Source organism: Salvelinus fontinalis, chromosome 22, assembly GCF_029448725.1.
Source record: "Salvelinus fontinalis isolate EN_2023a chromosome 22, ASM2944872v1, whole genome shotgun sequence".
Lineage (NCBI taxonomy): Eukaryota > Metazoa > Chordata > Actinopteri > Salmoniformes > Salmonidae > Salvelinus > Salvelinus fontinalis.
The window spans coordinates 1,022,383-1,049,256 of record NC_074686.1 but is presented as its reverse complement, the minus strand read 5'-3'; the positions used below and the strand labels follow the sequence as shown (position 1 = coordinate 1,049,256).

Below are 26,874 nucleotides of genomic sequence, written 5' to 3'. Positions count from 1 at the left end.
CTGTCTCATCTTCCCAGCCTTCTATTAATCCGAATATCCCTCATACTCGAATTTGCAAAGAGAAAGTAAGTTCCAAGGAGAAAGTAAGTTCCAAGGTTGATATACATTTTTACCCACTCATATAAAAGTTGTTTTACGTCTCTCTTCCACATTCCCCACTTTCGCACTCTCCCAGGTACACGCCCTTTGACTTGTCAGGGGAACAAGTTTAAGAAAAAAATAAATCACGGAAGAGATTCTGCAGCCCTAGTTTGGCACGTTTTGGGGGGGGGGTTTCAAGCAGAGGACATAGACGGGAAAATAAACACAAAATTGGGCACATTTGAACTGTTTGCTTGCCCTGTAGGAAGTATATGGTGAGTTACATATTTTGTTCGTACTTTATTGAAAAAGTTTTGCACTGTAAACGTGCTTAAATCATAACGCTTAATGCCACGTTTTAGATACACCCTTGCAGGAACTATCTCGTGAAACGAATACGCTCTAAGGGACAGTGCCAATGACGAAGCTGTTGGAGACTTCAAGAAAGACTGTTTTTTTTTAAAGTAGCAAGTAACAGATAACGTTCGATTTTAAAGGGCAAAAAAACGATTTAACTACATGTCAATAGTGCATTATTTATCATAAACGCATAGCCATTCTTGATCATTATTGATCAGTCATAGCGTGTGCACTCTCAACCCAAAAATAGTCGATAAATGTGCCTCTTTTGTAAAACGGATCGATCATCTAGCCTACCATGAGCAATATGAACCTGTTTGGTTTGTACAACTGGCCTAAAATGTATTGACTATTTAAAGAACATATTAAACCTACACTGTAAATGGGTTACCAGGCAGCTCGATGACAAGTCAAATTCTGTATTTCATATTACAGTACAGTACACCTACTGTAATATGGTATCAAAGCAAGCACTTTAATGACACACAGTACATGACTGTATTAAACTGTAAAAAATAGTAAATTCTATCGTAATCGGAATGAATTAATGGATTAATTAAATTAGTTGAGGGGAAGGATTTTGTATTTCACAGTATTTTACTGTAATTAAAGGTTTAAGACTTGCTGCCACTCCAATCAACCTGGCCTCAGAGCATTTCGTATTGTTCTGTACATAAATACGAGACACACCTTTTACTATGATATGTTACGGTGGTATCTATGGTATCTATTAATTGTGGACGTACATCACCCATTTTGAATGATATGTTACGAATTATAATACGTATTATATGTTGCCAATTCGCAAAACATACAATATAATACGAATTTGCAAAACGTATCAAATGTTACGAATTCTAGCTAGGTTGCTAGGTGGCTAATGTTAGCTAGGCTAGGGGTTAGGGTTAAGTTTAGGCGTTAGGTTAAAGGCTTATCTCAATAACCCTTTAACCTACCTCCTAAAGGTTTAGGGGAAGGGTTAGCTAAAAGGGTTAAGGTTAGTGGAAGGGTTATCTAACATGCTAAGTAGTAAAGTATCTAAAAAGTAGTAAGTAATTGAAAGTTGCTAATTAGTTAAAATGCGAAAGTTGTCTGTGACCTTTGGGTTACTAGATGTTTGCGTTATACGCTCACTCTACCATCCTTGCGAGTTCGAATCTAATCACAGACAACTTTTTGCATTTTAGCTAAAGTATATAGCCACAACCTAACTTGTTCCTCTCTTAATATTTCATGCCACACGAGCGGTAGTATTGTCATTACTCAGAGCACGTACTGTATCACATTCGCCCATTTGGAAAGGCAACACTCAATCTACTTTGGGCTCTGGAGTGAAACGGAAAACCTCTGGGTGTCTATATTTAATTATTTGCTGAGTTGTTTTTTGGCCTTTGCTCGACATAATAGTTGGTGTGTGTCGGAACTGAGGTGGGGTCAGAGCTGTCCTTGTGACGTTGGCTAAGTAATAGAAGCCCTGTGTTCATTAGTTTGGAGATGAGGTTGACTGTCACTGACCCTGACTGTGAGAAGGCATAGCCAGGTTGCAGCCAGTCCACCAAGTAAATAATACATGTAAGAATAGGACAGAAATTGCAATGCAAGAATAGTGACTGTGGGTTTTGTTGTAAAGAGTTTGAGGATTACCAGGGAATAACGGGTCATTGTGGTTCATGTAGGCCAACATCCGCGAAGGTGTGACCTCTGTTGCGTATGGATCCGTTAGGCCTACTTATCAATGTTTCTCCTTGGGCTTCACCTTTTCGTTGGGGCCATATTTAGATTTAGCATGTCAATTCGTAGTGCAATTAAAAACAATCTAACTGTACAACTTTTTAAATTTCAATAATCAGAAAGAATATATGTTTATCCAAACAGCCTACTCTAATGCCTCAAGTCTATAAAAACCCAGAAAGTAGCTACTACATTCTCATTGGACTTTACCCTTATCAGTTGCCTCTTTTCAATCACATATGGTAGGTCTATATATAACCACACAGTAGCACGTCTCTTCGGTAATCGGTATCAATCAATGTAGGGTGTTAATGTAGATTTAGCAACAGTAAAGAGTGTTAGAACCACAGGGTCAGACTTAGTACCGGTTGCGGTTGACAGTAAGTCTTGGAGCTTGTCAGAGCGGACAATGAAAGTGTCGCTTTTAATATGCTGCCCTCGCTCTTTCTCGGCATAATTAGGCTAATATCCATGTTTCCTAATTGCCTGCAGCCTGTGGATGTGGTGATTGCACTAGGAGAAGGAGGGGTTGGAAGAGAGGGGAGAAGAAGGTGATGAGGGGGTGCTGAAGTGTGACATGTTTCTTTACGATGGCAGATTTATTTACCTTCTCAAAAGCCCCCTCGGATTTCCAAAGACAGATTTAACAAGCGAAAGTCTATTGTAAAAAGCTATAAGGTACACTGTAACAAGAAGCACATGGCTGAGCTCTTTAATCACCACTTCATTAAGTCAGGATTCCTATTTTACTCAGCCATGCCTCCTTGCCCGTCCAACATTTCCTCATCTCCCACCGCTTCTAATACGACTAGCCCCAACGCTTCTCCATCTTATTCCCCAGCCCCGCTACAAAGTTTCTCCCTGCAGGTGGTCACTGAGTCTGAGGTGCTAAAGGTACTCCTTAAACTTGAACTTAAAACTTAAAACATCTTGGTCAGATGGCTTAGACCCTTCTTTAAGACCTCTAGAAGTACAAGTGAAATTAAACACCAAATATTCAGTAATATACTGTAATGTGTAAACACTTAGGATCTAATCTGCTTGCACCAATCCCTTGTATCATTACACAGGACTTTCTTTGATACCGTATCTATATTACAGTAAGTGTACTGTAATATGAAATACAGATTTTCACTTGCCACCGAGCTGCCTGTAAACTACTGTCAAATTCACAGTAACCCGTTTACAGTCTATGCTTTTTCTTGGCAGATGTGTGTGTACTTTGTGTGCTACATTTAAATAAGTTGACAAACGAGTGAGGTTGGTCAAAAAGCGCTGGGGCAAACTAGCTTGGAGCAGAGTTGGCCTGTAAATTCCTATCATGTTTAACTGATCTCCACTGACAAAAATGTATGACATTCCTGCATGGATGTGTCACTCATTGGCATGCATTGTATTTTGTGCTCAGTGTGAGGGCAATCTTACACATACAGCTGTCTATTGTGAGTAATAGGACACATATCACGCATATCTCATGCATCAGTCCTACACTCATGGCCTATATTACATGCAGTACCAGTCAAAAGTTTGGAAACACCTACTCATTCCAGGGGTTTTCTTTATTTTGACTTTTTTCTACATTGTAGAATAAAACTATCAAAACTATGAAATAAAACATATGTAATCATATAGTAACCAAAAAAGTGTTATGGTATATTTTAGATTCTTCAAATTAGCCACCGTTTGCCATGATGACAGCGTTGCACACTCTTGGCTTTCTCTCAACCAGCTTCATTAGATAGTCACCTGGAATGTATTTCAATTAACAGGTGTGCCTTATTAAAAGTTCATTTGTGGAATTTATTTCCTTCTTAATGTGTTTGAGCATTAAGAAGTGTTGTGGCAAGGTAGGGGTGTTGTGGCAAGGTAGGGGTGGTATACAGAAGATAGCCCTATTTGGTAAAAGACCAAGTCCATATTATGGCAAGATCAGCTCAATAAAGCTAAGAGCAACGACAGTACATCATTGCTTCAAGACATGACTGTCTGTCAATCCGGAAAATTTCAAGAACTTTGAAAGTTTCTTCAAGTGCAGTCGCAAAAACCATCAAGCGCTATGATGAAACTGGCTCTCATGAGGACCCCCACAGGAAAGGAAGACCCAGAGTTACCTCTGCTGCAGAGGAGAAGTGCATTAGAGTTAACTGCACCTCCGATTGCAGCCCAAATAAATGCTTCACAAAGTTCAAGTAACAGACACATCTCAACAACTGCTCATGGTCGAATTGCTGCAAAGAAACCACTACTAAAGGACACCAATAAGAAGAGACTTGCTTCGACCAAGAAACACAAGCAATTTACATTAGACTGGTGGAAATCTGCCCTTTGGTCTGATGAGTCCAAATTTGAAATATTTTCTTCCAACCACTGTGTCTTTGTGAGACTCAGAGTAGGTGAACTGATGATCGCCGCATGTGTAATTCCCAGGGTGAAGTATGGAGGAGGAGGTGTGGGGGTGCTTTTCCTGTGACACTGTCTGTAATTTATTTAGAATTCAAGGCACACTTAGCCAGCATGACTACCACAGCATTCTGCAGCAATACGCCATCCCATCTGGTTTGCGCTTAGGGGACTATCATTTATTTTTCAACAGGACCCTAACCCTAACCTCCAGGCTGTGTAAGGGCTACTTGACCAAGAAGGTGAGTGATGGAGTGCTACCTCCACAATCACCCAACCTCAACTCAATTGAGATGGTTTGGCATGAGTTGGACCGCAGAGTAAAGGAAAAGCACCCAACAAGTGCTCAGCATATGTGGGAACTCCTTCAAGACTGTTGGAAAAGCATTCCAGGTGAAGCTGGTTGAGAGAATACCAAGCGTGTGCAAAGCTGTTGTCAAGGCAAAAGGTGGCCACTTTGAAGAATATTAAATATAAAATATATTTTGATTAATTTAACACTTTTTTTGTTACTACATGATTCCATATGTGTTGTTTCATAGTTTTGATGACTTCACTATTATTCTACAATGTAGAAAAGAGTAAAGATAAAGAAAAATCCTTAAATGAGTAGGTGTGTCCAAACTTTTGACTGGTACTGTACATACAACCGTATTACTCATATATAAACTCAGGGGCATACAGCACACACAAACACGCATGCGCGCACATACACACACTAACATATTCACTATGTAAAATGTCTGTCCCTCACAAAATCTTGAAATGCCTTTTGAAATCACATGAGAGTGTGTGTGCTGTGCATACGGGTAGGCAACAGAGATAGAGAGACAGATAAAAGAGACAGATAAAGAATGAAAAAGAGAGATAGAGGAAGCGAGAGAGAGACATAAAGAAAGAGAGAGCTTGAAAAAGGTTGAGAGCAGGCAGGTAATCCCTGAGGTAATCTGAAGCCCTGGCCGTGTGGTGGCTTCAGTAGATCAGATGACCTATCAAAGATCAGAACTTCCATTGTGCATCACCGCTTGTCTCTCAGTCAGACTCTCTCTCACCTTCTTAGTTTATCGCGCATCGCCTGTCTGTCGCCTACCCTATCCTACCAAGGAGTTCCAGACTCAACACCTGAAACAACAAGCCTTTGTATATCTCAAGGAGATTCACTGTTTCTTTTTCCACTGTGGTGCCTGTCTTTGTCTCCTTAAATTAGATTGTCTTGAAAATAATTACAGTGTATTCAGACCCCTACCCTTTTTCCACATTTTGTTATGTTACAGCCTTATTCTAAAATATAAATAAAAAATGTTCCTCATCAATCTGCACACAATGCCCCATAATGGCAAAGCGAAAACAGGTTTTTAGAAATGTTTGCCATGTATTAAAAATTAAAAATAAAAATTTGAAAATGAGATCAGGTGCATCCCGTTTCCATTGATCATCCTTGAGATGTTTCTACAACTTGATTGGAGACCATCTGTGGTACATTCAATTGAGTCCACCTGTGGTAAATTCAATTGATTGGACATGATTTGGTCTATATAAGGTCCCACAATTGACAGTGCATGTCAGAGCAAAAACCAAACCATGATGTCGAAGGAATTGTCCGTAGAGCTCCTAGACATGATTGTGTCGAGGCACAGATCTGGGGAAGGGTACCAAAAAATATCTGCAGCGTTGAAGGTCCCCAAGATCACAGTGGCCTCCATCATTCTTAAATGGAAGAAGTTTGGAACCACCAAGCCTCTTCTTAGAGCTGGCCGCCCGGCCAAACTGAGCAATCGCGGGAGAAGGGCCTTGGTCAGGGAGGTGAACAAGAACCCGATGGTCACACTGACAGAACTCCAGAGTTCCTCTGTGGATATGGGAGAACCTTCCAGAAGGACAACCATCTCTGCAGCACTCCACCAATCGGGCCTTTACGGTAGAGTGGCCAGACGGAAGCCACTCCTCACTAAAAGGCACATTACAGCCCGCTTGGATTTTGCCAAAAAGCAGCTAAAGGACTCTCAGACCATGAGAAACAAGATTCTCTGGTCTGAATGTCAAGCATCACGCCTGGAGGAAACCTGGCATCCCTACGGTGAAGCATGGTGGTGCCAGCATCATGTTGTAGGGTTGTTTTCCAGTGGCAGAGACTGGGAGACTAGTCAGGATCGAGGGAAAGATGAACGGAGCAAGGTACAGAGAGATCCTTGATGAAAACCTGCTCCATATCGCTCAGGACCTCGGACTGGGTCGAAGGGCGAAGGTTTACCTTCCCTCAGGACAACGACCTTAAGCACACAGCCAAGACGATGCAGGAGTGGCTTCGGGACAAGTCTCTGAATGTGGCCCAGCCAGAGCCTGGAATTGAACCCGATCAAACATTTCTGGAGAGACCTGAAAATAGCTGTGCCGCAACACTCCCATGCAACCTGACAGATCTTGAGAGGATCTGGAGAGAAGAATGGGAGAAACTCCCTAAATGCAGGTGTGCCAAGCTTATAACATCATACCCAAGAAGACTCAAGGCTGTAATCGCTGCCAAAGGTGCTTTCAACAAAGTACTGAGTAAAAACAAATGTAAATGTGATATTTCTGTTTTTTGTAACATAAAATATTTTTATTTTTTTGCTTTGTCATTATGGGGTATTGTGTGTAGATTGATAAGGGGAAAAATTCATTTTAATCCATTTTAATCCAAAATGTATTTTAATCCATCCAAAGATTTAATCCATTGTAGAATAAGGCTGTAACGTAACAAAATGTGGAAAAAGTCAAGGGGAATACTTTCCGAATGCACTGGATGAAACTTAAATCAATTTTACCTAATTTCTACCAGCATGTTAAATGTGCAGCCAGGGGCCTCCCGGGTGGCACAGTGGTCTAGGGCACTGCATCGCAGTGCTAACTGCGCCACCAGAGTCTCTGGGTTCGCCCCCAGGCTCTGTCGCAGCCGGCCGCGACCGGGAGGTCCGTGGGGCGACGGACAATTGGGCTAGCGTCGTCCGGGTTAGGGAGGGTTTGGCCGGTAGGGATTTCCTTGTCTCATCGCGCTCCAGCGACTCCTGTGGCGGGCTGGGCGCAGTGCGCGCTAACCAAGGGGGCCAGGTGCACGGTGTTTCCTCCGACACATTGGTGCGGCTGGCTTCCGGGTTGGAGGCGCACTGTGTTAAAGAAGCAGTGCGGCTTGGTTGGGTTGTGCCTCGGAGGACACATGGCTTTCGACCTTCGTCTCTCCCGAGCCCATACGGGAGTTGTAGGGATGAGACAAGATAGTAATTACTAGCGATTGGATACCACGAAAATTGGGGAGAAAAGGGGATACAATTTTTAAAAAAATAAAATAAAAAAAATGTGCAGCCAGAGGGGGAAAAAACTCTAGACCACCTTTACTCCACACAGAGACGCGTACAAAGCTCTCCCTCGCCCTCCATTTGGCAAATCTGACCATAATTCTATCCTCCTGATTCCTGCTTAACAAGCAAAAAAGACAACAGGAAGCACCAGTGATTCGGTCAACAAAAAAGTGGTCAGATGAAGCAGATGCTAAGCTACAGGAATGTTTTGCTAGCACAGACTGGAATATGTTCCGGGATTCTTCCGATGGCATTGAGGAGTACACCACATCAGTCACTGGCTTCGTCAATAATTGCATCGATGACGTCAGCCCTACAGTGACATACCCCAACCAGAAGCCATGGATTACAGGCAACATCCGCACTGAGCTAAAGAGTAGAGCTGCCGCTTTCAAGGAGCGGGACTCTAACACGGACGCTTTTAAGAAATCCTGCTATGCCCTCCGACGAACCGTCAAAGAGTCAATACAGGACTAAGATCGAATCGTGCTACACCGGCTCCGACGCTCATCGGATGTGGAAGGGCTTGCAAACTATTACAGACTACAAAGAGATGCACAGCCGAGAGCTGTCCAGTGACATGAGCCTACCAGACGAGCTAAATTACGTCTTTGCTTGCCTTCAAGGCGAGTAACACTGAAACATGCATGAGGGCATCAGCTGTTCTGGATGACTGTGTGATCACGCTCTCCGCAGCCAATGTGAGCAAGACCTTTAAACAGGTCAGTATTCACAAGGCCGCAGGGCCAGATGGATTACCAGGACGTGTATTCTGAGCATGCTCTTACCAACTGGTAAGTGTCTTCACTGACATTTTCAACCTCTCCCTGTCTGAGTCTGTAATACCAACATGTTTCAAGCAGACTAACATAGTCCCTGTGCACAACAACACTAAGGTAACCTGCCTAAATGACTACCGATCCGTAGCACTCACGTCTGTAGCCATGAAATGCTTTGAAAGGCTGGTCATGGCTCACAACACCATTATCCCAGAAACCCTAGACCCTCTCCAATTTGCATACCGCCCCAACAGGTACACAGATGATGCAATCTCTATTGCACTCAACACTGCCCCTTCACACCTGGACAAAAGGAACACCTATGTGAGAATGCTAATCATTGACTACAGCTCAGCGTTCAACACCATAGTGCCCTCAAAACTCATTACTAACCTAAGGACCCTGGGACTAAACACCTCCCTCTGCAACTGGATCCTGGACTTCCTGACGGACCGCCCCCAGGTGGTACGAGTAGATAGTAACACATCCGCCATGCTGATCCCCAACACGGGGGCCTCTTAGGGGTGCGTGCTCAGTCCCCTCCTGTACTCCCTGTTCACTCATGACTGCACTGCCAGGCACGACTCCAACACCGTTGTTAAGTTTGCAGATGAAACAACAGTGGTAGGCCTGATCACCGACAACGACTAGGGAGGAGGTCTGAGACGTGGCCGTGTGATGCCAGGACAATAAAAACTCTCCCTCAACGTGATCAAGACAAAGGAGATGATTGTGGACTACAGGAAAATGAGGACGTGCATACCCCCATTCTCATCGACGGGCTGTAGTGGGGCAGGTTGAGAGCTTCAAGTTCCTTAGTGTCCACATCACTAACAAACAAACATGGTCCAAACACACCAAGACAGTTGTGAAGAGGGCACAACAAAACCTATTCCCACTCAGGAGACTGAAAAAATTTGGCATGGGTCCTCAGATCCTCAAAAGGTTCTATAGCTGCACCATCGAGAGCATCCTGACGGGTTGCATCACTGCCTGGTAAGGCAACTGCTCGGTCTCTGACCGCAAGGCACTACAGTATGGCCCAGTACATCACTGGGGCCAAGCTTCCTGCCATCCAGGGCCTCTATACCAGGCGCTGTCAGAGTAAGGTCATAAAAATTGTCAAAGACTCCAGTCACCCTAGTCATAGGCTGTTCTCTCTGCTACCGCACGACAAGCGGTACCGGAGCGCCAAGTCTAGGTCCAAGAGGCTTCTAAACAGCTTCTACCCCCAAGCCATAAGACTCCTGAACATCTAATCAAATGGCTACCCAGACTATTTGCATTTCCCCCTCCCTCCTCCCCTCCCTCTTTTACGCTGCTGCTACTCTCTGTTATTGTCTATGCATAGTCACTATAATAACTCTACCTACATGTACATATTACCTCGATTACCACGACTAACCGGTTCCCCCGCACATTGACTCTGTACCTGTACCCCGTGTATATAGCCTCGCTGTTGTTATTTTACTGCTGCTCTTTAATTATTTCTTACATTTATTTCTTACAACTGTATTGTTGGTTAAGGGCTTGTAAGTAAGCATTTCACTCAGGTATTCAGCACATGTGACGAATAAAATTCTCTCTCTCTCTCTCTCAACCACCTTGTCAAAAAAAAACTTATCACACCCTACCCTTCTTTCTCTGGGCAGAGAGAGCAGTCATGGAGTCGGCCATTCAGACTGTAGTTGGTGTCTTCCTGAAGTCCGCCAAGGGGAAGGAGAGTTTGGGAGGGAATGACTTCCAGAAGCTGGTGAAGAGCCAGCTCCACAACATCATGATGGTCAGTTAGACAGCAGCCTCCACACTCACCAGCTATAAATACTACACCTTTCTGAACTTTTTGACTGAGCTATATTTGTTAAGCTCAATATCACTTTATTCGTCAATTGTATGTCTGCTTTATCCTAATGCTTCCGAAATACACACATACAGTGGTGTTCCGAAATGATTGTCACCCTTGATAAAGAGGACCAATAATAACTATATAAAATAAGTAATTCAAATGCTGAGCTATATTATTATATGCTGAGCTATATTAGTTATACTAATTCAATTGCTCAGAGAAAGAGATTTTGTTTAACAAGTAATAAAATGTGTTCTCAAAAAGGTAGGGGTCAAAATTATTGACACCTCCTAAAGATTCTTATGAATAAAGTAGTCAAATGTTTAGTATTTGGTCCACATCAAGCTTGTGACTCTTCTTGCAACCAATAAAATGTTATATACACTACCGTTCAAAAGTTTGGGGTCACTTAGAAATGTCCTTGTTTTCCATGAAAACATAAATGAAATGAGTTGCAAAATGAACTGGAAATATAGTCAAGACGTTGACAAAGTTATAAATAATAATTTTTAATTGAATCAATAATTGTGTCCTTCAAACTTTGCTTTCGTCAAAGAATCCTCCATTTGCAGCAATACAGCTTTGTAGTCCTTTGGCATTCCAGTTTGTTGAGGTAATCTGAAGAGATTTCACCCCATGTTTCCTGAAGCACCTTCCACAAGTTGGATTGGCTTTATGGGCACTTCTTACGTACCATACGGTCAAGCTGCTCCAATAGGATTGAGATCTGGTGACTGTGCTGGGCACTCCATTATAGACAGAATACAGAATGTTCTTAACTGACTTGCCTAGTTAAATAAAGGTTAAAAATAGTTTGGAGCTGTGCTTTGGGTCATTGTCCTGTGGTAGGAGGAAATTGGCTCCAATTAAGTGCTGTCCACAGGGTATATCATGGTGTTGCAAAATGGAGTGATAGCCTTCCTTCTTCAAGATCCCTTTTACCCTGTACAAATCTCCCACTTTACCACCACCGAAGCACCCCCAGACCATCACATTGCCTCCACCATGCTTGACAGATGGCGTCAAGCACTCCTCCAGCATCTTTTCATTTTTTCTGCGTCTCATGAATGTTATTCTTTGTGATCCGAACACCTCAAACTTAGATTCGTCTGTCCATAACACTTTTTTCCTATCTTCCTCTGTCCAGTGTCTGTGTTCTTTTGCCCATCTTAATCTTTTATTTTTATTGGCCAGTCTGAGATATAGCTTTTTCTTTGCAACTTTGCCAAGAACAAGTCCTCACTGTTGACGTTGAGACTAGTGTTTGCGGGTACTATTTAATAAAGCTGCCAGTTGAGGACTTGTGAGGCGTCTGTTTCTCAAACTAGACACTCTAATGTAGTTGTCCTCTTGCTCAGTTGTGCACAGGGGCCTCCCACACCTATTTCTATTCTGGTTAGAGCCAGTTTGCGCTGTTCTATGAAGGGAGTAGTACACAGCGTTGTACGAGATCTTCAGTTTCATGGCAATTTCTCGCATGGAATAGACTTCATTTCTCAGAACAAGAATAGACTGACGAGTTTCAGAAGAAGGATCTTTGTTTCTGGCCATTTTGAGCCTTTAATCGAACCCACAAATGCTGATTCTCCAGATACTCAACTAGTCTAAAGAAGGCCAGTTTTATTGCTTCTTTAAACAGCACAACAGTTTTCAGCTGTGCTAACATAATTGCAAAAGGGTTTTCTAATGATCAATTAGCCTTTCAAAATGATAATCTTGGATTAGCTAACAGAACGTGCCATTGAAACACAAGAGTGATGGTTGCTGATAATGGGCCTCTGTACGCCTATGTAGATATTCCATAAAAAATCTGCAGTTTCCAGCTACAATAGTCATTTACAACATAAACAATGTCTACATTGTATTTCTGATCAATCTGATGTTATTTTAATGGACAAAAAATGGGGCTTTTCTTTCTTTTCTTTCTTTTTTTCTTTATTCAAAAATAAGGACATTTCTAAGTGACGTCAAACTTTTGAACAGTAGTGTGTGTATGTATGTATGTATGTATGTATGTATGTATGTATGTATGTATGTATGTATGTGTATATATATAGTTGAAGTCGGAAGTTTACATACACTTAGGTTGCAGTCATTAAACCTAGTTTTTCAACCACTCCACACATTTCTAGTTAGCAGGTAATTTTTCCAAACGATTTTTACATACAGATTATTTCACTTATAATTCACTGTATCACATTTCCAGTGGGTCAGAAGTTTACATACACTAAGTTGACTGTGTCTTTTAACAGCTTGGAAAATTCCAGGAACTGATGTCATGGCTCTAGAAGCTTCTGATAGGCTAATTGACATAATTTGAGTCAATTGGAGGTGTACCTGTGGATGTATTTCAAGGTCTACCTTCAAACTCAGTGCCTTTTTGCTTGACATCATGGGAAAATCAAAAGAAATCAGCCAAGACTTCAGAAAAAAAATTGTAGACCTCCACAAGTCTGGTTCATCCTCGGTAACAATTTCTATATGCCGGATGGTACTGAATTTTTACTACGATTAAATGTCAGGAATTGTGAGTTAGGATCACCACTTTATTTTAAGAATGTGAAATGTCAGAATAATAGCAGAGAGAATGATTTATTTCAGCTTTTATTTATTTCATCACATTCCCAGTGGGTCAGAAGTTTACATACACTCAATTAGTATTTGATAGCATTGCCTTTAAATTGTTTAACTTGGGTCAAACGTTTCGGGTAGCCTTCCACAAGCTTCCCGCAATAAGTTGGGTGAATTTTGGCCCATTCCTCCTGACCGAGCTGGTGTAACTGATTCAGGTTTGTAGGCCTCCTCCATAAGCTTTTTCAGTTCTGCCCACACATTTTCTATAGAATTGAGGTCAGGGCTTTGTGATGGCCACTCCAATACCTTGACTTTGTTGTCCTTAAGCCATTTTGCCACAACTTTGGAAGTATGCTTGGGGTCATTGTCCATTAGGAAGACCGATTTGTGACCAAGCTTTAACTTCCTGACTGATGTCTTGAGATGTTGCTTCAATATATCCACATCATTTTCCTGCCATCTATTTTGTGAAGTGCACCAGTCCCTCCTGCAGCAAAGCACCCCCACAACATGATGTACCCGCACTGGAATTGTGATACAGTGAATTATAAGTGAAATAATCTGTCTGTAAACAATTGTTGGGAAAATGACTTGTGTCATGCACAAGCTAGATATCCTAACTGACTTGCCAAAACTACAGTTTTTGTTGTTGAAAAACGAGTTTTAATGACTCCAACCTAAGTGTATGTAAACTTCCGACTTCAACTGTACATCTAAGTAAGGAATGGATTAAGAATATATATACATATATGTCAGAGCAGCATTGGACTAAGATACAGTGGCAGGGTATAGAGTACAGTATATATGTAACGGATGTGAAATGGCTAGCTAGCTAGCGGGTGCGCGCTAGTAGCATTTCAATCAGTTACGTCACTTGCTCTGAGACTTAAGTAGTGTTGCCCCTTGCTTTGCAAGGGCCTCGGCCTTTGTGGAGCGATGGGTAACGACCGTGCTTCGTGGGCAACCGTTGTTGATGTGTGCAGAGGGTCCCTGGTTCGCGCCCGTGTCGGGGCGAGGGGACGGTTTAAAGTTATACTGTTACATTGATGCTGTTGACCCGGATCACTGGTTGCTGCGGAAAAGGAGGAGGTTGAAAGGGGGGTGAGTGTAACGGATGTGAAATGGCTAGCTAGCTAGCGGGTGCGCGCTAGTAGCATTTCAATCAGTTACGTCACTTGCTCTGAGACTTAAGTAGTGTTGCCCCTTGCTTTGCAAGGGCCGTGGCTTTTGTGGAGCGATGGGTAACGCTGCTTCGTGGGTGACTGTTGTCGATGTGTGCAGAGGGTCCCTGGTTCGCGCCCGTGTCGGGGCGAGGGGACGGTTTAAAGTTATACTGTTACATATACATATGAAATGGGTGATGCAATTTTTACACACAATTAAAGTGTCCAAGATACCGTAGAATAGTATTTTGTACAGTTCAGTTTATACATATGAGATCAGTAATGCAAGATACATTATTAAAGTGGCTAGCGTTTCATTTCCTTAAAATGGCCAGTGATTCCTAATCTATGTCTAGGCAGCTGCCTCTGATGTGCTAGTGATGGCTGCTAAGCAGTCTGATGACCTTGAGACTAACATATAAAATGGGGTGGGTTGCACCTAAAATGAATAAATTCTGAAACTGGGTTAAATCAAGGTATGTCTATTACTCATGCTGCACAAAACAATACTGCACCTTGTGATGTAAGGGGTCAGTTACTACTGAGGTCACCTCTGCTGGCGTCGCCTCTGAGTCATGTCTGCCCATCTCTGTATCTACTCTGCACCCAGGACACGGACAGCTCCGAGGCGGTGAAGAATATGCGACAGGGCCTGGACTCCAACCAGGACGGTAAAGTCAACTTCGAGGAGTACATGAACCTGGTGGGCTACCTGGCAACCTCCCTGAGTGTGCAATGCACCGCCGCCGTGGAGACGCCAGCCGAGAGCGCTGCCACCGCACCGGAGATCGGGAGTACACCAGCAGACGTAGAGGAAGAGAAGCCAGAAGTGGAGGCACAGCCAGAGGGGGCATTGGCAGAGCCAGAGGCAGCCACAGCTGTAGAGGAAGAGAAGGTGGAAGTGGTGGAAGTGGTGGAAGAGGTGGAAAAGGTGGAGGAGCCAGCAGCAGCCGGGGAGAAGATAGAGGAGGCGTCATAGGAGTTTACCACCGGTCCTGTCCAGACATTACAATACACACCAACACCAAACTGATATACACCACACTACCCTAATACACACTACAGTACACTATACAACCCACCCTTCAAACAGGTGTGCTGCAATAATACCACACAACATTACAGTATATGTTGGAACCCCACAATAACACATTTATTTTCATACACACATACATACACCCAGTATTTGGTCCTAAAATACACTAGTACACACTGCAACATAATAATTATTATAAAGCCCAATCCATACTTTCTTGATATACAGTATACTTAGTATTACTAACATACATTACACTATAATTACTTACATTACAGCAGTACATGCCATTATATGTTGATATACTTCCAACTATATAGCACACTATAGCTCATTATATGGATATTTAATACATTCTGCCATTCATTGACATGTGACATTTTGACACACCCTCTGAAATGTTGGCACATTTCCACACATGGAGAACTCAATGACCTTGACATACACTGACACACATGCCACTATGTGTGTCATTGTATGATGCAATACTAAATGTAGTTATATTTCGCATTCCTTCTCTCCCTTTGCATATCTACAATGACGTAATGCAAAACTATACGACAGTACATTCCACAATGTACAGTCAAGTCAGGCCATCTCAACTCGTTCTTCTGAGAAGGTTGCTTGGCTTAATGGCTTTGCATTGATGCAAGTAAGCACTGATGCATGGATGCATGACATATTCTACACAGCAAATTCTCTAGTGTTAAATCAACACTGACAGTGTTACATTTAACACTGCTCCAGTGTCTATACGGCCCACACTTGTCAGTGTTGAATTAACACACTGCTTAGTGTAAAGCCTTATTTGCATATTTCCCAGAGTGCCTTACCTTTCAGGTGAAGTGCAGAGTTACCACCCGTGACTGTATTTGTTAGTGACAGAAACATGGTTGTTGCATTCATCAGTTTTAAGTGCTGTGGCCTTCACCAAGTTAGATCCTAAGTGAATATGTTCTCATTAAAATTTAATTATTTAACACAATACAACATGTATTTCATAAGGCCTTAGTTTTACCCTCATACAGTAACCTGAAACTCATGGTTTACAGGCCACATCAGGCCACAAAATCCTAAACATTTGGGATTTTTATTCACCCGCAACTTTCATTCAGATTGACTGCCGGGTTTAGAAGATTAAGATATGAGACTACCTAAACCATTTTTTTAAATTCCTTTTTCTCCCCAATTTCGTGCTATCCAATTGGTAGTTACAATCTTGTCCCATCGCTGCAACTCCCGTACGGACTCGGGAGAGGCGAAGGTCAAGAGCCATGTGTCCTCCAAAACACAACCCAGCCAAGCTGCACTGCTTCTTGACACAATTCCCACTCAACCCAGAAGCCAGCCACACCAATGTGTCAGAGGAAATGCCGTACACCTGGCAACTGTGTCAGTGTGCACTGCGCCCAGCCCACCACAGGAGTCACTAGTGCACAATGGGACAAATGGCCAAACCAATTGTGCACCGCCCCATGGGTCTCCCAGTCACATCAGCTGCGACAGAGCCTGGACTTGAACCAGGATCTCTAGTGATGCAGTGCCTTAGACCACTGTGCCACTCGGGAGACCCTACCTAAACCATCTTAATTAACTGGAACAACCATTTCAGCAACAGGTGCGAGAGTCCCAAGTATGAACACACCTACTCATTCAAGGGTTTTTCTTGATTTGTACTATTTTCTACATTGAATAATAGTGAAGACATCAAAACTATGAAATAACACATATGGAATCATGTAGTAACCAAAAAAGTGTTAAACAAATCAAAATATATGTTATATTTTAGATTCTTCAAAGTAGCCACTCTTGGCCTTGATGACAGTTTTAGACACTCTTGACATTCTCTCAACCAGCTTCATGAGGTAGTCACCTGGAATGCTTTTCCAACAGTCTTGAAGGAGTCCCAACATATGCTGAGCACTTGTTGGCTGATTTTCCTTCACTCTGCGGTCCAACTCATCCCAAACCATCTCAATTGGGTTGAGGTCAGGGGATTGTGGAGGCCAGGTCATCTGATGTAGCACTCATCACTCTCCTCCTTGGTAAAATAGCCCTTACACAGCCTGTTGAAAAACAAATGATAGTCCCACTAAGTGCAAACTAGATGGGATGGCGTATCGCTGCAGAATGCTGTGGTAGCCATGCTGGTTCAGTGTGCCTTAAATTCTAAATAAATCACTGACAGTGTCACCAGAAAAGCACCATCACAACTCCTCCTCCATGCTTCACGGTGGGAACCACCCATACAGAGATCATCAGTTAACCTACTCTGCATCTCACAATGACACGGTGGTTGGAACCAAAAATCTCAAATTTGGACTAATCCGACCAAAGGACAGATTTCCACCAATCTAATGTCCATTGCTCATGTTTCTTGGCCCAAGCAAGTCTCTTTTTATTATTGGTGTCCTTTAGTAGTGGTTTCTTTGCAGCAATTCGACCATGAAGGCCTGATTCACAGTCTCCTCTGAACAGTTGATGTTGAGATGTGTCTGTTACTTGAACTCTGTGAAGCATTTATTTGGGCTGCAATCTGAGGTGCAGTTAACTCTAATGAACTTATCCTCTGCAGCAGAGGTAACTCTGGGTCTTCCTTTCCTGTGGGGGTCCTCATGAGAGCCAGTTTCATCATAGCGCTTGATGGTTTTGCAACTGCACTTGAATAAACTCAAAGTTCTTGACATTTTCTGGAATGACTGACCTTCATGTCTTAAAGTAATGATGGACTGTCATTTCTCTTTGCTTATTTGAGCTGTTCTTGCCATAATATAGATTGGTCTTTTACCAAATAGGGCTATCTTCTGTATACCACCCCTACCTTGTCACAACACAAATTATTTGCTCAAACGCATTAAGAAAGAAAGAAATTCCACATATTGACTTTTAACAAGGCACACCTGTTAACTGAAATGCATTCCAGGTGACTACCTCATGAAGCTGACTGAGAGAATGCCAAGACTGTGCAAAGCTGGTTGCTACTTTGAAGAATCTCAAATATAAAATATATTTTAATTTGTTTAAAACTTTTTAGTTTACTATGTGATTTCATATGTGTTATTTCAAATTAAAAATAGTAAAATCTAGAAAAACCCTTGAATGAGTAGGTGTGTCCAAACTTTTTACTGGTACTGTTTATTGAAAAAAATCTAAAACTCTACCTGCAATAGAGCATGCTGGGAAATATGATAATGATGTGCTTGGTTAAAAACAAATTGTGTTGCTGGGGTTCTTACTTAGTTCAGACTAGTCTTTCTCTGTCTTTTCTTTGTCTATCTCATTTTCTGGAAGATCCAAGCAGGGCAGCATCTAGAGTTTATGGACTCCTCTCCGCTACTAGCTAGCCAATAGCCATGGATTTGGAGCTGGAAGATCAGGTGTGGTGTGTCCTAATAATGGCCTTCTAGTAAATAATTAAGGGGCCCAGGATGGAATTAACACCAGGGGACCCTTGTGGCCCCAAGGGAGCCCGAAATAGCCCTCAAGCAGCAGGTCACTGACCCTGGCCCCTAGGGGCCCTTGAGATTAGGTGCAAGCCGTTTCTCCATGCAACCCAATCCCCCGGGACCAAAACCAGGAGGAAAGGGGAAAAAAACACACCCAAACGTTAAGAAAAGGGGCTCTTATAGCCTGTTGGAGACGCCACACCTGCCAACAGAAACTTGACCCTTGTTTAGGTATTGTGCAGGTATTTTTTCTACACTCTTAGAATTTTTTTTGCTATCTATAACCTAAAAGGGTTCTTCGGTTGTCCCTATTGAAGAACCCTTTGAAGAACCCCTTTTGGGTTCCATGTAGAACCCTTTCCACAGAGGGCCAAAGGGGTTCGACCTGGAACCAATAAGGATACTACTATGGGGACAGCTGAAGAACCCTTTTGGAATCTTTTATTTTTTTTTGTATATTTTTTTTGTTTTTGTTATCTTCTTGGTTCTGCTACCATCAGGTTTGCTGCGTGACCTGGTCACACCCCTGTTCTCTGTGTTGAGAAACCCTGTTTGACCTGCAACTATTTCCCAGTGCTTAAAACCATTGACTTAACCATGGCTTAAAACCATTACCTTGACCATAGTGGCCACACATCCTTGGACAAAAACCAACACAAGAGTTACTTGATTACTGATAGCTATCTGTGACTCATTTGAAGATCCTGAGTTCCAATGAAACTGTCAGAGCTGGGTTCAAATAGTATTTGAAATCTTTTAAATACTTTCAGTGTTCGCTCTAGCCTGCCTGGAGTGCCAGATGGGCAGGGTTTGGAGTGTTTTGACTATTCTACAGCTACTGTTATTTGATAATATCACCATTATTACTCCAGCCATTCTAATGGCTTGAATTGTATAGCTTGCATGTAATATAATACTATTTTATTACGTATGTTTGGATTTGGACCACTAACGAGTTTTGGAAGCCTTAAAATAACTGTCCAGTGAAAATCTCCCTTTTAAAAACTCATACCCAAATAATGTTGTTGACTATTGACTATTCTTGTTTTGTGCCCAAAGCATGAATTGGTATTTGTGGCTAAAGCATATATTTCCTCATTTAACATGAGTCACATTGGCTCAATGGCTGAGTTGGTCAATTAGCTTGAGCTGACTGATTAAACTAACCAGAAGGGAGTGGTAGAAAGCTGTTTTTGAATGACTTTTTATGATATTTTTAACGATCAGTAATATGCCCACACCACTCAAACACAGAGAATCTGCTTTTCAATGTACTTTGTTACCATTTCTGGGAAAGAGAACTATTACACTGATATTGTAATTAATTATAGGTATTTCAGAGAAATCTGGAAACCTTGGACACTTACTTTAAAGGAACACAGGGGTGGTACTGTACAGCCCAACACACAGGTTATTTACACACTAGCAATTATTTGTCAGATGTACACAGACAATTTGTTAATTGTAGTTTAATGATTTGTAAATTGTCGCATCATTAATAATACAACCATCAGAAAAAGCTCATGTTGCATCATACGTGCAGCCACATAGCACCGCCGACCAGGACATGGAGATATACAATGCCTTCAGAAACATATTTAACATTTTGTTGTGTTACAGCCTGAATTCAAAATCACCCGTCTACACAATACCCCATAAGGACAAAGGGGAAAAATGTTTTTAGAAATGTTTTCAAATGTATTCCAAATTAAATACAGAAATCTCATTTATATAAGTATTCACACCCCTTAGTCAATACATGTTAGAATCACCTTTCTGGGTAAATCTCCTTTGCACACCTGGATTCATTCATTTGTAAAAATGTGTCAAAACATAATTCCACTTTGACATTATGTGGTATTGTGTGTATGCCAATGACACAAAATATAAATTTAATCCATTTTAAATTCAGGCTGTAGCACAAAAAAAATGTGGAAAACGACAAGGAGTGTGACTACTTTCTGAAGTCCTGTATAAATACATAGTTTGTTTATTATGAAACCAAACCTTCAATGAAATTGAGATTATGTCAAATCTACTAGTGATATTGACCTGTAATGAAGTCAAAATGTCACACTTTGACACTTGTAAATAGTCTTCCCTTTACTTATCCATGCATTTTACTACACTCTTGTGCTCTGCTCGTACTATGCTGTATTGCTTGCGTGATTCATTTCAACTTAGAAAAGCAAAGGCTCATCTGTCATTCTTTACTCATCAGAACATGCTTTTTTAAAAACTAAATATAGTTAAAGAGTATATTTTGTACTGTAATATTCTAAACCAATGTATTTTACAGTGACGCACAGCGACATTACTTTACGGTTGTCCGTCTCGACTATGTAAAAAACAATGGAGGCTGCTGAGGGGAGGAAGGCTCATAATAATGTCTGGAATAGAGCGATTGGAAACCATGTATTTGATGTATATGATACCATTCCACTTATTCGGCTCCGGCCATTACCACGAGCCTGTTCTCCACAATTAAGGTGCCATCGACCTCCTGGGGTGAAAAACCATGCCACTCACTAGCACCCTCTGCAGTTAGCATCATGCTAACATCTCCTGGTAGTGCTGCAGTGTGGGCATTTACATAGCCGCAGGAATTAGGGGTGCTGAGGGTGCTGCAACAACCCCTGAAAAATATTAATTGAAAAATAGATAATATAATATTTAAAAAATAAAAATTGTCCACTGGGCCTTTACTGGTATTAGTGGACCAATATATACCTCTGTAGTGCAGGCAACAACAACAAAAAATCAGCATCTCTGCTTTGGCAAAAAAGGTTTCATTAAGAACAGTATCTTGTAGGATTCAATAGTTGGAATTATAAGAGTTGTTGCCCTGTCCCTTCCTCTGTGATTATCATTTAATGGAATCCAGAAAGAACAAAACCCTATCCACAAACATTTACATCAAAAGGTGCAAAGTTATGTGTAAAGACACAAAGCATCCTCATCAAATTAAATATTTTTCTTGATCAAATAACACTTTTTAATCCGTGCTAATTTACCACCCTTAGTGTAAATGTACATTACTGCATTGTACATAGGCTGGTCATCTAGGTTTGTACCTGTAGACTTTCCATCACCATGAAGATAAACAATGTACAATACAGTAATTGAGTACATTGAGTCATCAAGTGAATTGTGATGATGTCATTTGATCATGTGGCTCAGTCGGTAGAGCATGGCCCTTGCAATGCTAAGGTTGTGGGTTTGTTTTCCATGGGGGACAGGTACGAAAATGTATGCACTCACTATTGTAAATTGCTCTGGATAAGAGCGTCTACTAAAAGGGAAAAGGAATAAATAGACCATTTCAGTTTCCACATAGAAATAAGTTGCATTTGTATTTCAAGAAACTGGAAAACATATATCAAGCAAGTATTTTTATATTCTTTGTTGTGCAGATAATTATCAGACTCAAGTTACAAATGCTGGTACAATCAAATACATTTAGTTTCATTTTTTTCACAAAAGTAACTGGGCCTTTACTAGTCCTGTATCAGTGGACCAATAGGCTATAGACTTCTTCAGCGCGGACACATTTTGTAATTCTCTTGTAATAATTTGCAGCACCCCCACCCCCAAACTACTTTCCACGGCTATGTGCATAGGTCTCATCTACTAGCACTTTGTACTGTATTCATGAGCTAGCTGTGTTGGGTTGGGGTCTATTCCAACAAAATCCTCACCAAAAGTAAACAGCAATTTTGTAAATTGGCTAAATTAAAATCAAATTGACCACAAATCTGATGTGTACAGGATACACAGATACACATTTTCTTTTCTGTTTCCAGGAGATGGTCTCTTTTCCAGTGGTATACTATATTAAATAGACAGAAGTAGAGTGTTTACAGGTAGATCATCCCACCACAACACAATTAGCTTTTGCACACAAGTTCTCCACAGAGCCACTGCCATGCTCACCAAAAGCCATAGTAATGAACCAATGTTACACCTTCACCCGCAATGCTGTATCATTTTCACTAAGCTACGCTAATAGTATGTATGTAACCACTGTGTAAAGACCCATAATAAAATAAAATACTTTGATGCTAACACACAAGCCTCTTGTCTAATCTGTCCTGATGATAATGTTGTGTGCTGAGGTTAGGCACCCTATCTGCATGTGTGAGCACCTGAGATGAGAGGGAGGGAGGGAGGGAAGGGAGTGAGGAGAGGAAAGAGCGATAGAGAAATAGACGCAGGGATGGTGGTACGTATGTGGGAGAGGGGAGGAGGAGGGGACAGGTGATATTTAAGCCGCTGTCCGACTCTCTCCTCATCCGTCTTCCCTTGGCTCTCTCTCTCTCCCTCTTCACCAAAGACAAAGGAGGCCCTCCATCAGCACTCCATCAGGTAAGATGGATAGATTAGAGAACTGTTGTGCCCTTCTCCTTTCTCCTTCTCTGTAACTGATAAATGTTTTCTGGGATCAGTTGAACAATGTTTTTATATGTGCTTTGTGAATAGTGTAACACTGGTATTTTTCACGGTAAGATACCCAGGGCTGAGGGGCACCTTGGTATCCAGAGCAATAAGACTTATGGGGCAATAAGTTGAGCTCATCACCTCAAACTACAATTGGTTTGCCTGTTGTAAAGGAGGTTTAAAAAGTTTAGTTGGACGGACCAAAACCTGTGTTCAGGTTCTAACTTTTTATATCTGAAATATCTTAATTTTAAGGTAAAATAGTCAACTGTCTATATGGGAAATTGTTAAAAGGGTGAAAATAAATGTACTTTCAGAGGAATCTGTTGGAGAAGCATTTTTCCGCAATAATTCCAGGGCTCAGTAATATATTACTGTGTACAGTTGGGTCGCCATGGTTTCCCATTGTCTTCTGTCCGTCAATGATGCAGCTGATCCCTATTTCCAGTCAGCTGTGGTGTCTCTTCTCTACTGACCTACTTTCTTCTCTTCTGTCCTCTTCACTGACCTTAACTCTCTTTCTTTACTACGCAAATGAGTGATTTTATAGCCAGACTCTTCTATGCTGCAGTTATTTGATTAAAATTAGAATTCCTCAGTAGAGGATCTCCGGATTCAAATTATATTGAGCACTTCTCTGTATTATTGATCACTCAGTGAACATCTGCAAAGGGATATTTTTCATTTTTCAGAATGGATAGAGCCTGTCCTGAGCTCCTGATTGTGATTGCCAGGTGGTTTATTTTGCATTTTACTTGCGGTTCCCTTCTGTCATTGTTACATGATCGATATGATTGTGAAACCCTGAGACCTCTGTCTCAAGTTACCTCAATGACGTTATATTTACTTAACAAGCAGCTTACAAGTCTGTCAACTGAGAAATAGTCTTAAAAATGGACCCTCTCACAATGTTCGAATTTGAAAATGATGTACAGTATAATGTTGAAAAAAAAAGTGGCGGAATTCTTGGTGTGTTCACCCTAACTATTATGTGAGTCAGTGTCATTGACAAATCTGTGTCCGTGTGTGCACAGTCTTTCCAACGAAATCAACTCAAGAAGAGTCCAAGATGCCGGACACAATGTGTGTAAGACTGTTGCTTTTCAAAAGCCGTCTCTTCATCTCATATCCCTCACATCTTTCACACGTCAACCAATTAAGGTTACAAAACACTGTCCAGTAGCCACTGTATGTTGAGAAGGAATAGCTCATGTGTGGCCTGTAATTTAAACTTTGCATATAGTAACCTAGGCCTATAATTGGGACACCTCTAATTTGCTGATATTCTTCTGTCTGGTGTGTGTGTTTCACTCTGTCTTGGTGGAGGCTTCACACCCATGTTCGTCATGTGACCGCACATGCGGCTGGGATGGAGCGTGCAAACTGTCATAGTGTCTGACACTATGCCCTCTGCCCTTCCCTCCAGTATGTCCAAGGAACCCTCTTCCAACCTGGAGAATGCCATGCAGATGCTGATCAAAACCTTCCACAAGTACTCAGGGAAGGAGGGTGACAAGTATACTCTGAGCCGGGGAGAGCTGAGAGAGCTGCTAACAGAGGAGCTGGGGAGTTACCTAGGGGTAAGACGAGTGTACACCACGAGAGACTGGCGCACACACACACACACACTCTTTAACCTCCCGCCCCACCCTCCCCTCTCCCTCTTTTAATCCAGAACGCCCGGGATGGAGAAGGGGTTGAGAAGGTGATGAACGACCTGGACGCCAACAGCGACGGTGAGGTGGACTTCACAGAGTTCATCATCCTGATGGGAGCCCTGACAGTGGCTTGCAACGACTTCTTCATGGAATACAAGCCCGAGAAACTTGTCCACACACCCTTTGAGAAAAAGGAGGCAACAGTGGAGAAGAAAGAGTGAAGGAAAAAATGGGAGGAGTGGGGCGGGACTGGGAGGAGGGAAGTGAGAGATGGATGGAAAGGGGCAGTGAACTGTGGAGCAACAGGGAAAGGGTACAATATGGTCATCTTATGCAAATTTCTAAACAGTGCAAATGAAATGTGTGAAAAGAGGCTGAGGGAACTTCACTAAGTAAAGTTTGGCTGATGGAAGAACAGTGTGTTCCATCTGCAACTATCCAAATACTTTTCATACCATAGTTAAGTCACAGATTCGGAGTCAGTTACTCTGTGTCCTCTAATGCATGAGTGGCACCGTATACAGTAGGGGGTCGGCAACAGGCGTCCTGTGGCATCCGAGTGATTTTTTTTGCCCCCCCCCCCCCCCCCCCCCCGAACTTTTTGGTGAACGAAATATTTTCTGGTGATTTTAGTTTTTTACTGTAAAATCACCAGGAATTCAGCAAACATGTGTTTATTTTAGAAAACTTGTTCAAGTATTCACACAAAGGTTGTTTTGTTTTTTTTAAATATGTGATCACGTCTCAATGTAATCAATGTATGAAATTATTAAAATACAATCTCTTTTTGCGCTTAGTTGTAGTACATTTGCAGTGTACAGATTATTATAATTATGTTCCAGCCCTCTGATCATCCTCTCCAACAAAAATCGACCCCCGGCTGAATCTAGTTGCCTACCCCTGGTTTACAGGGTAGTATGTGTGAGTTCAGTTGTGTTCTCTATTCAGTCTCAAATTCCAAATCAACTGTTTAAATGATTTGGATGCATATTCAGGATGGATTTAATTGAAAATATGAATTATTTCAGTGGATGTTATTGTAACACACTACAACCAATGGAGTAAGGTCGGGGCCTAAAGCAGAACAGGGTGATACTCTGCGTGTCATGAATATAAAGATGATATCAAAGATAACCTATTCTAAATATTTAAGATATTTATTATGTACTCAGTGTTGAACATAATTGACATTTCTTTGCACATATTTTGTAATCTGTTTTTGGTAATTACCAATGTGTTCTTCCAAACATTAAACATGACATTTAATCAGCTATGAATATTGCTTGGTCTTTTCTGCGTCAAAAACTGTGAACCTTCCAAGCACGATAGTGATACACACCAATTAAGTGTGAAATGGTTGATGGATCTGGGTTAGCTACAAATCAGATGTAAGCCTTCATCATCCCAGGGCTGCAGAGTGTAAACAGACAACATCGAATACAAGGAAGCAAAGAGTGATGTGTAAGATGATCCACAGGATGGAGTGGGTCAGCACTGCGTTATACACAGCAGGGTAGACCGGGGTTTGTTGTCACACTTTTACCTGCAAACAATGGTTGTGCTGCTCCCGGGTCATCCTCAGGTGAGGTCCACTGTTCAGTAGGTGTTTCAGCGCTGCTCACTATTCCTTCTGAAGGGTGCGAGGAACGTGTTGATCAGGCCCGATCTCAACCCGGTTGGCTTAACCACTGCTCCTCCCTCCACAGCCATTGTGATGCCCTCTCTGTCTCCTGCCCAGCTGTGTGACAGATCTTCCTTTGAGCTCCTTTTACTCCAAGGATACTTAGTGCACTTTACAGAGACTGGCCTGGGATGCCTCTTGCCCCAACCTCAACTGGTATAGACACTTGGCCTTCCATCCCTTGTCAGTACATTCTTCATCCACAAGTGCATGGTACTTTAACAGCTTCCTTGTTGGCTTCCTCAATCATCTCCTCCCATGGAACAGTCAGCTCAAGCATGACAGTACAATTTACTGTATTGTACTGAAATCTACTGTACTGAGCTCTATTCTACTGTGCTCTATTG

The 26,874-nt window shown here is 41.9% G+C and overlaps 2 protein-coding genes across 3 annotated transcripts; both read left to right on the top strand.

The window, feature by feature from the left end:
* The first annotated feature begins 227 nt into the window (after positions 1–227).
* s100u (S100 calcium binding protein U) lies at positions 228–19,771 on the top strand. Its single transcript, XM_055875860.1, has 3 exons — positions 228–356; positions 10,339–10,469; positions 14,880–19,771. Exons 2-3 carry the CDS (start codon positions 10,350–10,352, stop codon positions 15,246–15,248), a joined length of 489 nt encoding a protein of 162 aa, XP_055731835.1. The 5' UTR covers positions 228–356; positions 10,339–10,349; the 3' UTR covers positions 15,249–19,771.
* Positions 19,772–23,006: 3,235 nt separating this feature from the next.
* Positions 23,007–26,123, top strand: s100s (S100 calcium binding protein S). Of its 2 annotated transcripts, XM_055875857.1 has the most exons (4): positions 23,022–23,116; positions 24,223–24,271; positions 24,615–24,768; positions 24,864–26,123. In XM_055875857.1, exons 2-4 carry the CDS (start codon positions 24,258–24,260, stop codon positions 25,065–25,067), a joined length of 372 nt encoding a protein of 123 aa, XP_055731832.1. In that variant the 5' UTR covers positions 23,022–23,116; positions 24,223–24,257; the 3' UTR covers positions 25,068–26,123. The 2 variants fall into 2 exon arrangements, with proteins under 2 accessions (XP_055731833.1, XP_055731832.1); XM_055875858.1 differs by lacking the exon at positions 24,223–24,271 and having other exon boundaries at positions 23,007–23,116.
* The last annotated feature ends 751 nt before the right edge of the window (positions 26,124–26,874 follow it).

Excerpts from the sequence above, each read along its gene's own strand:
- s100u (XM_055875860.1), top strand. The coding sequence starts at position 10,350 with ATGGAGTCGGCCATTCAGACTGTAGTTGGTGTCTTCCTGAAGTCCGCC. Across the intron at positions 10,470-14,879 it reads AGCTCCACAACATCATGATG|GACACGGACAGCTCCGAGGC; the intron begins GTCAGTTAGACA and ends CTCTGCACCCAG.
- s100s (XM_055875857.1), top strand. Across the intron at positions 24,769-24,863 it reads AGCTGGGGAGTTACCTAGGG|AACGCCCGGGATGGAGAAGG; the intron begins GTAAGACGAGTG and ends CTTTTAATCCAG.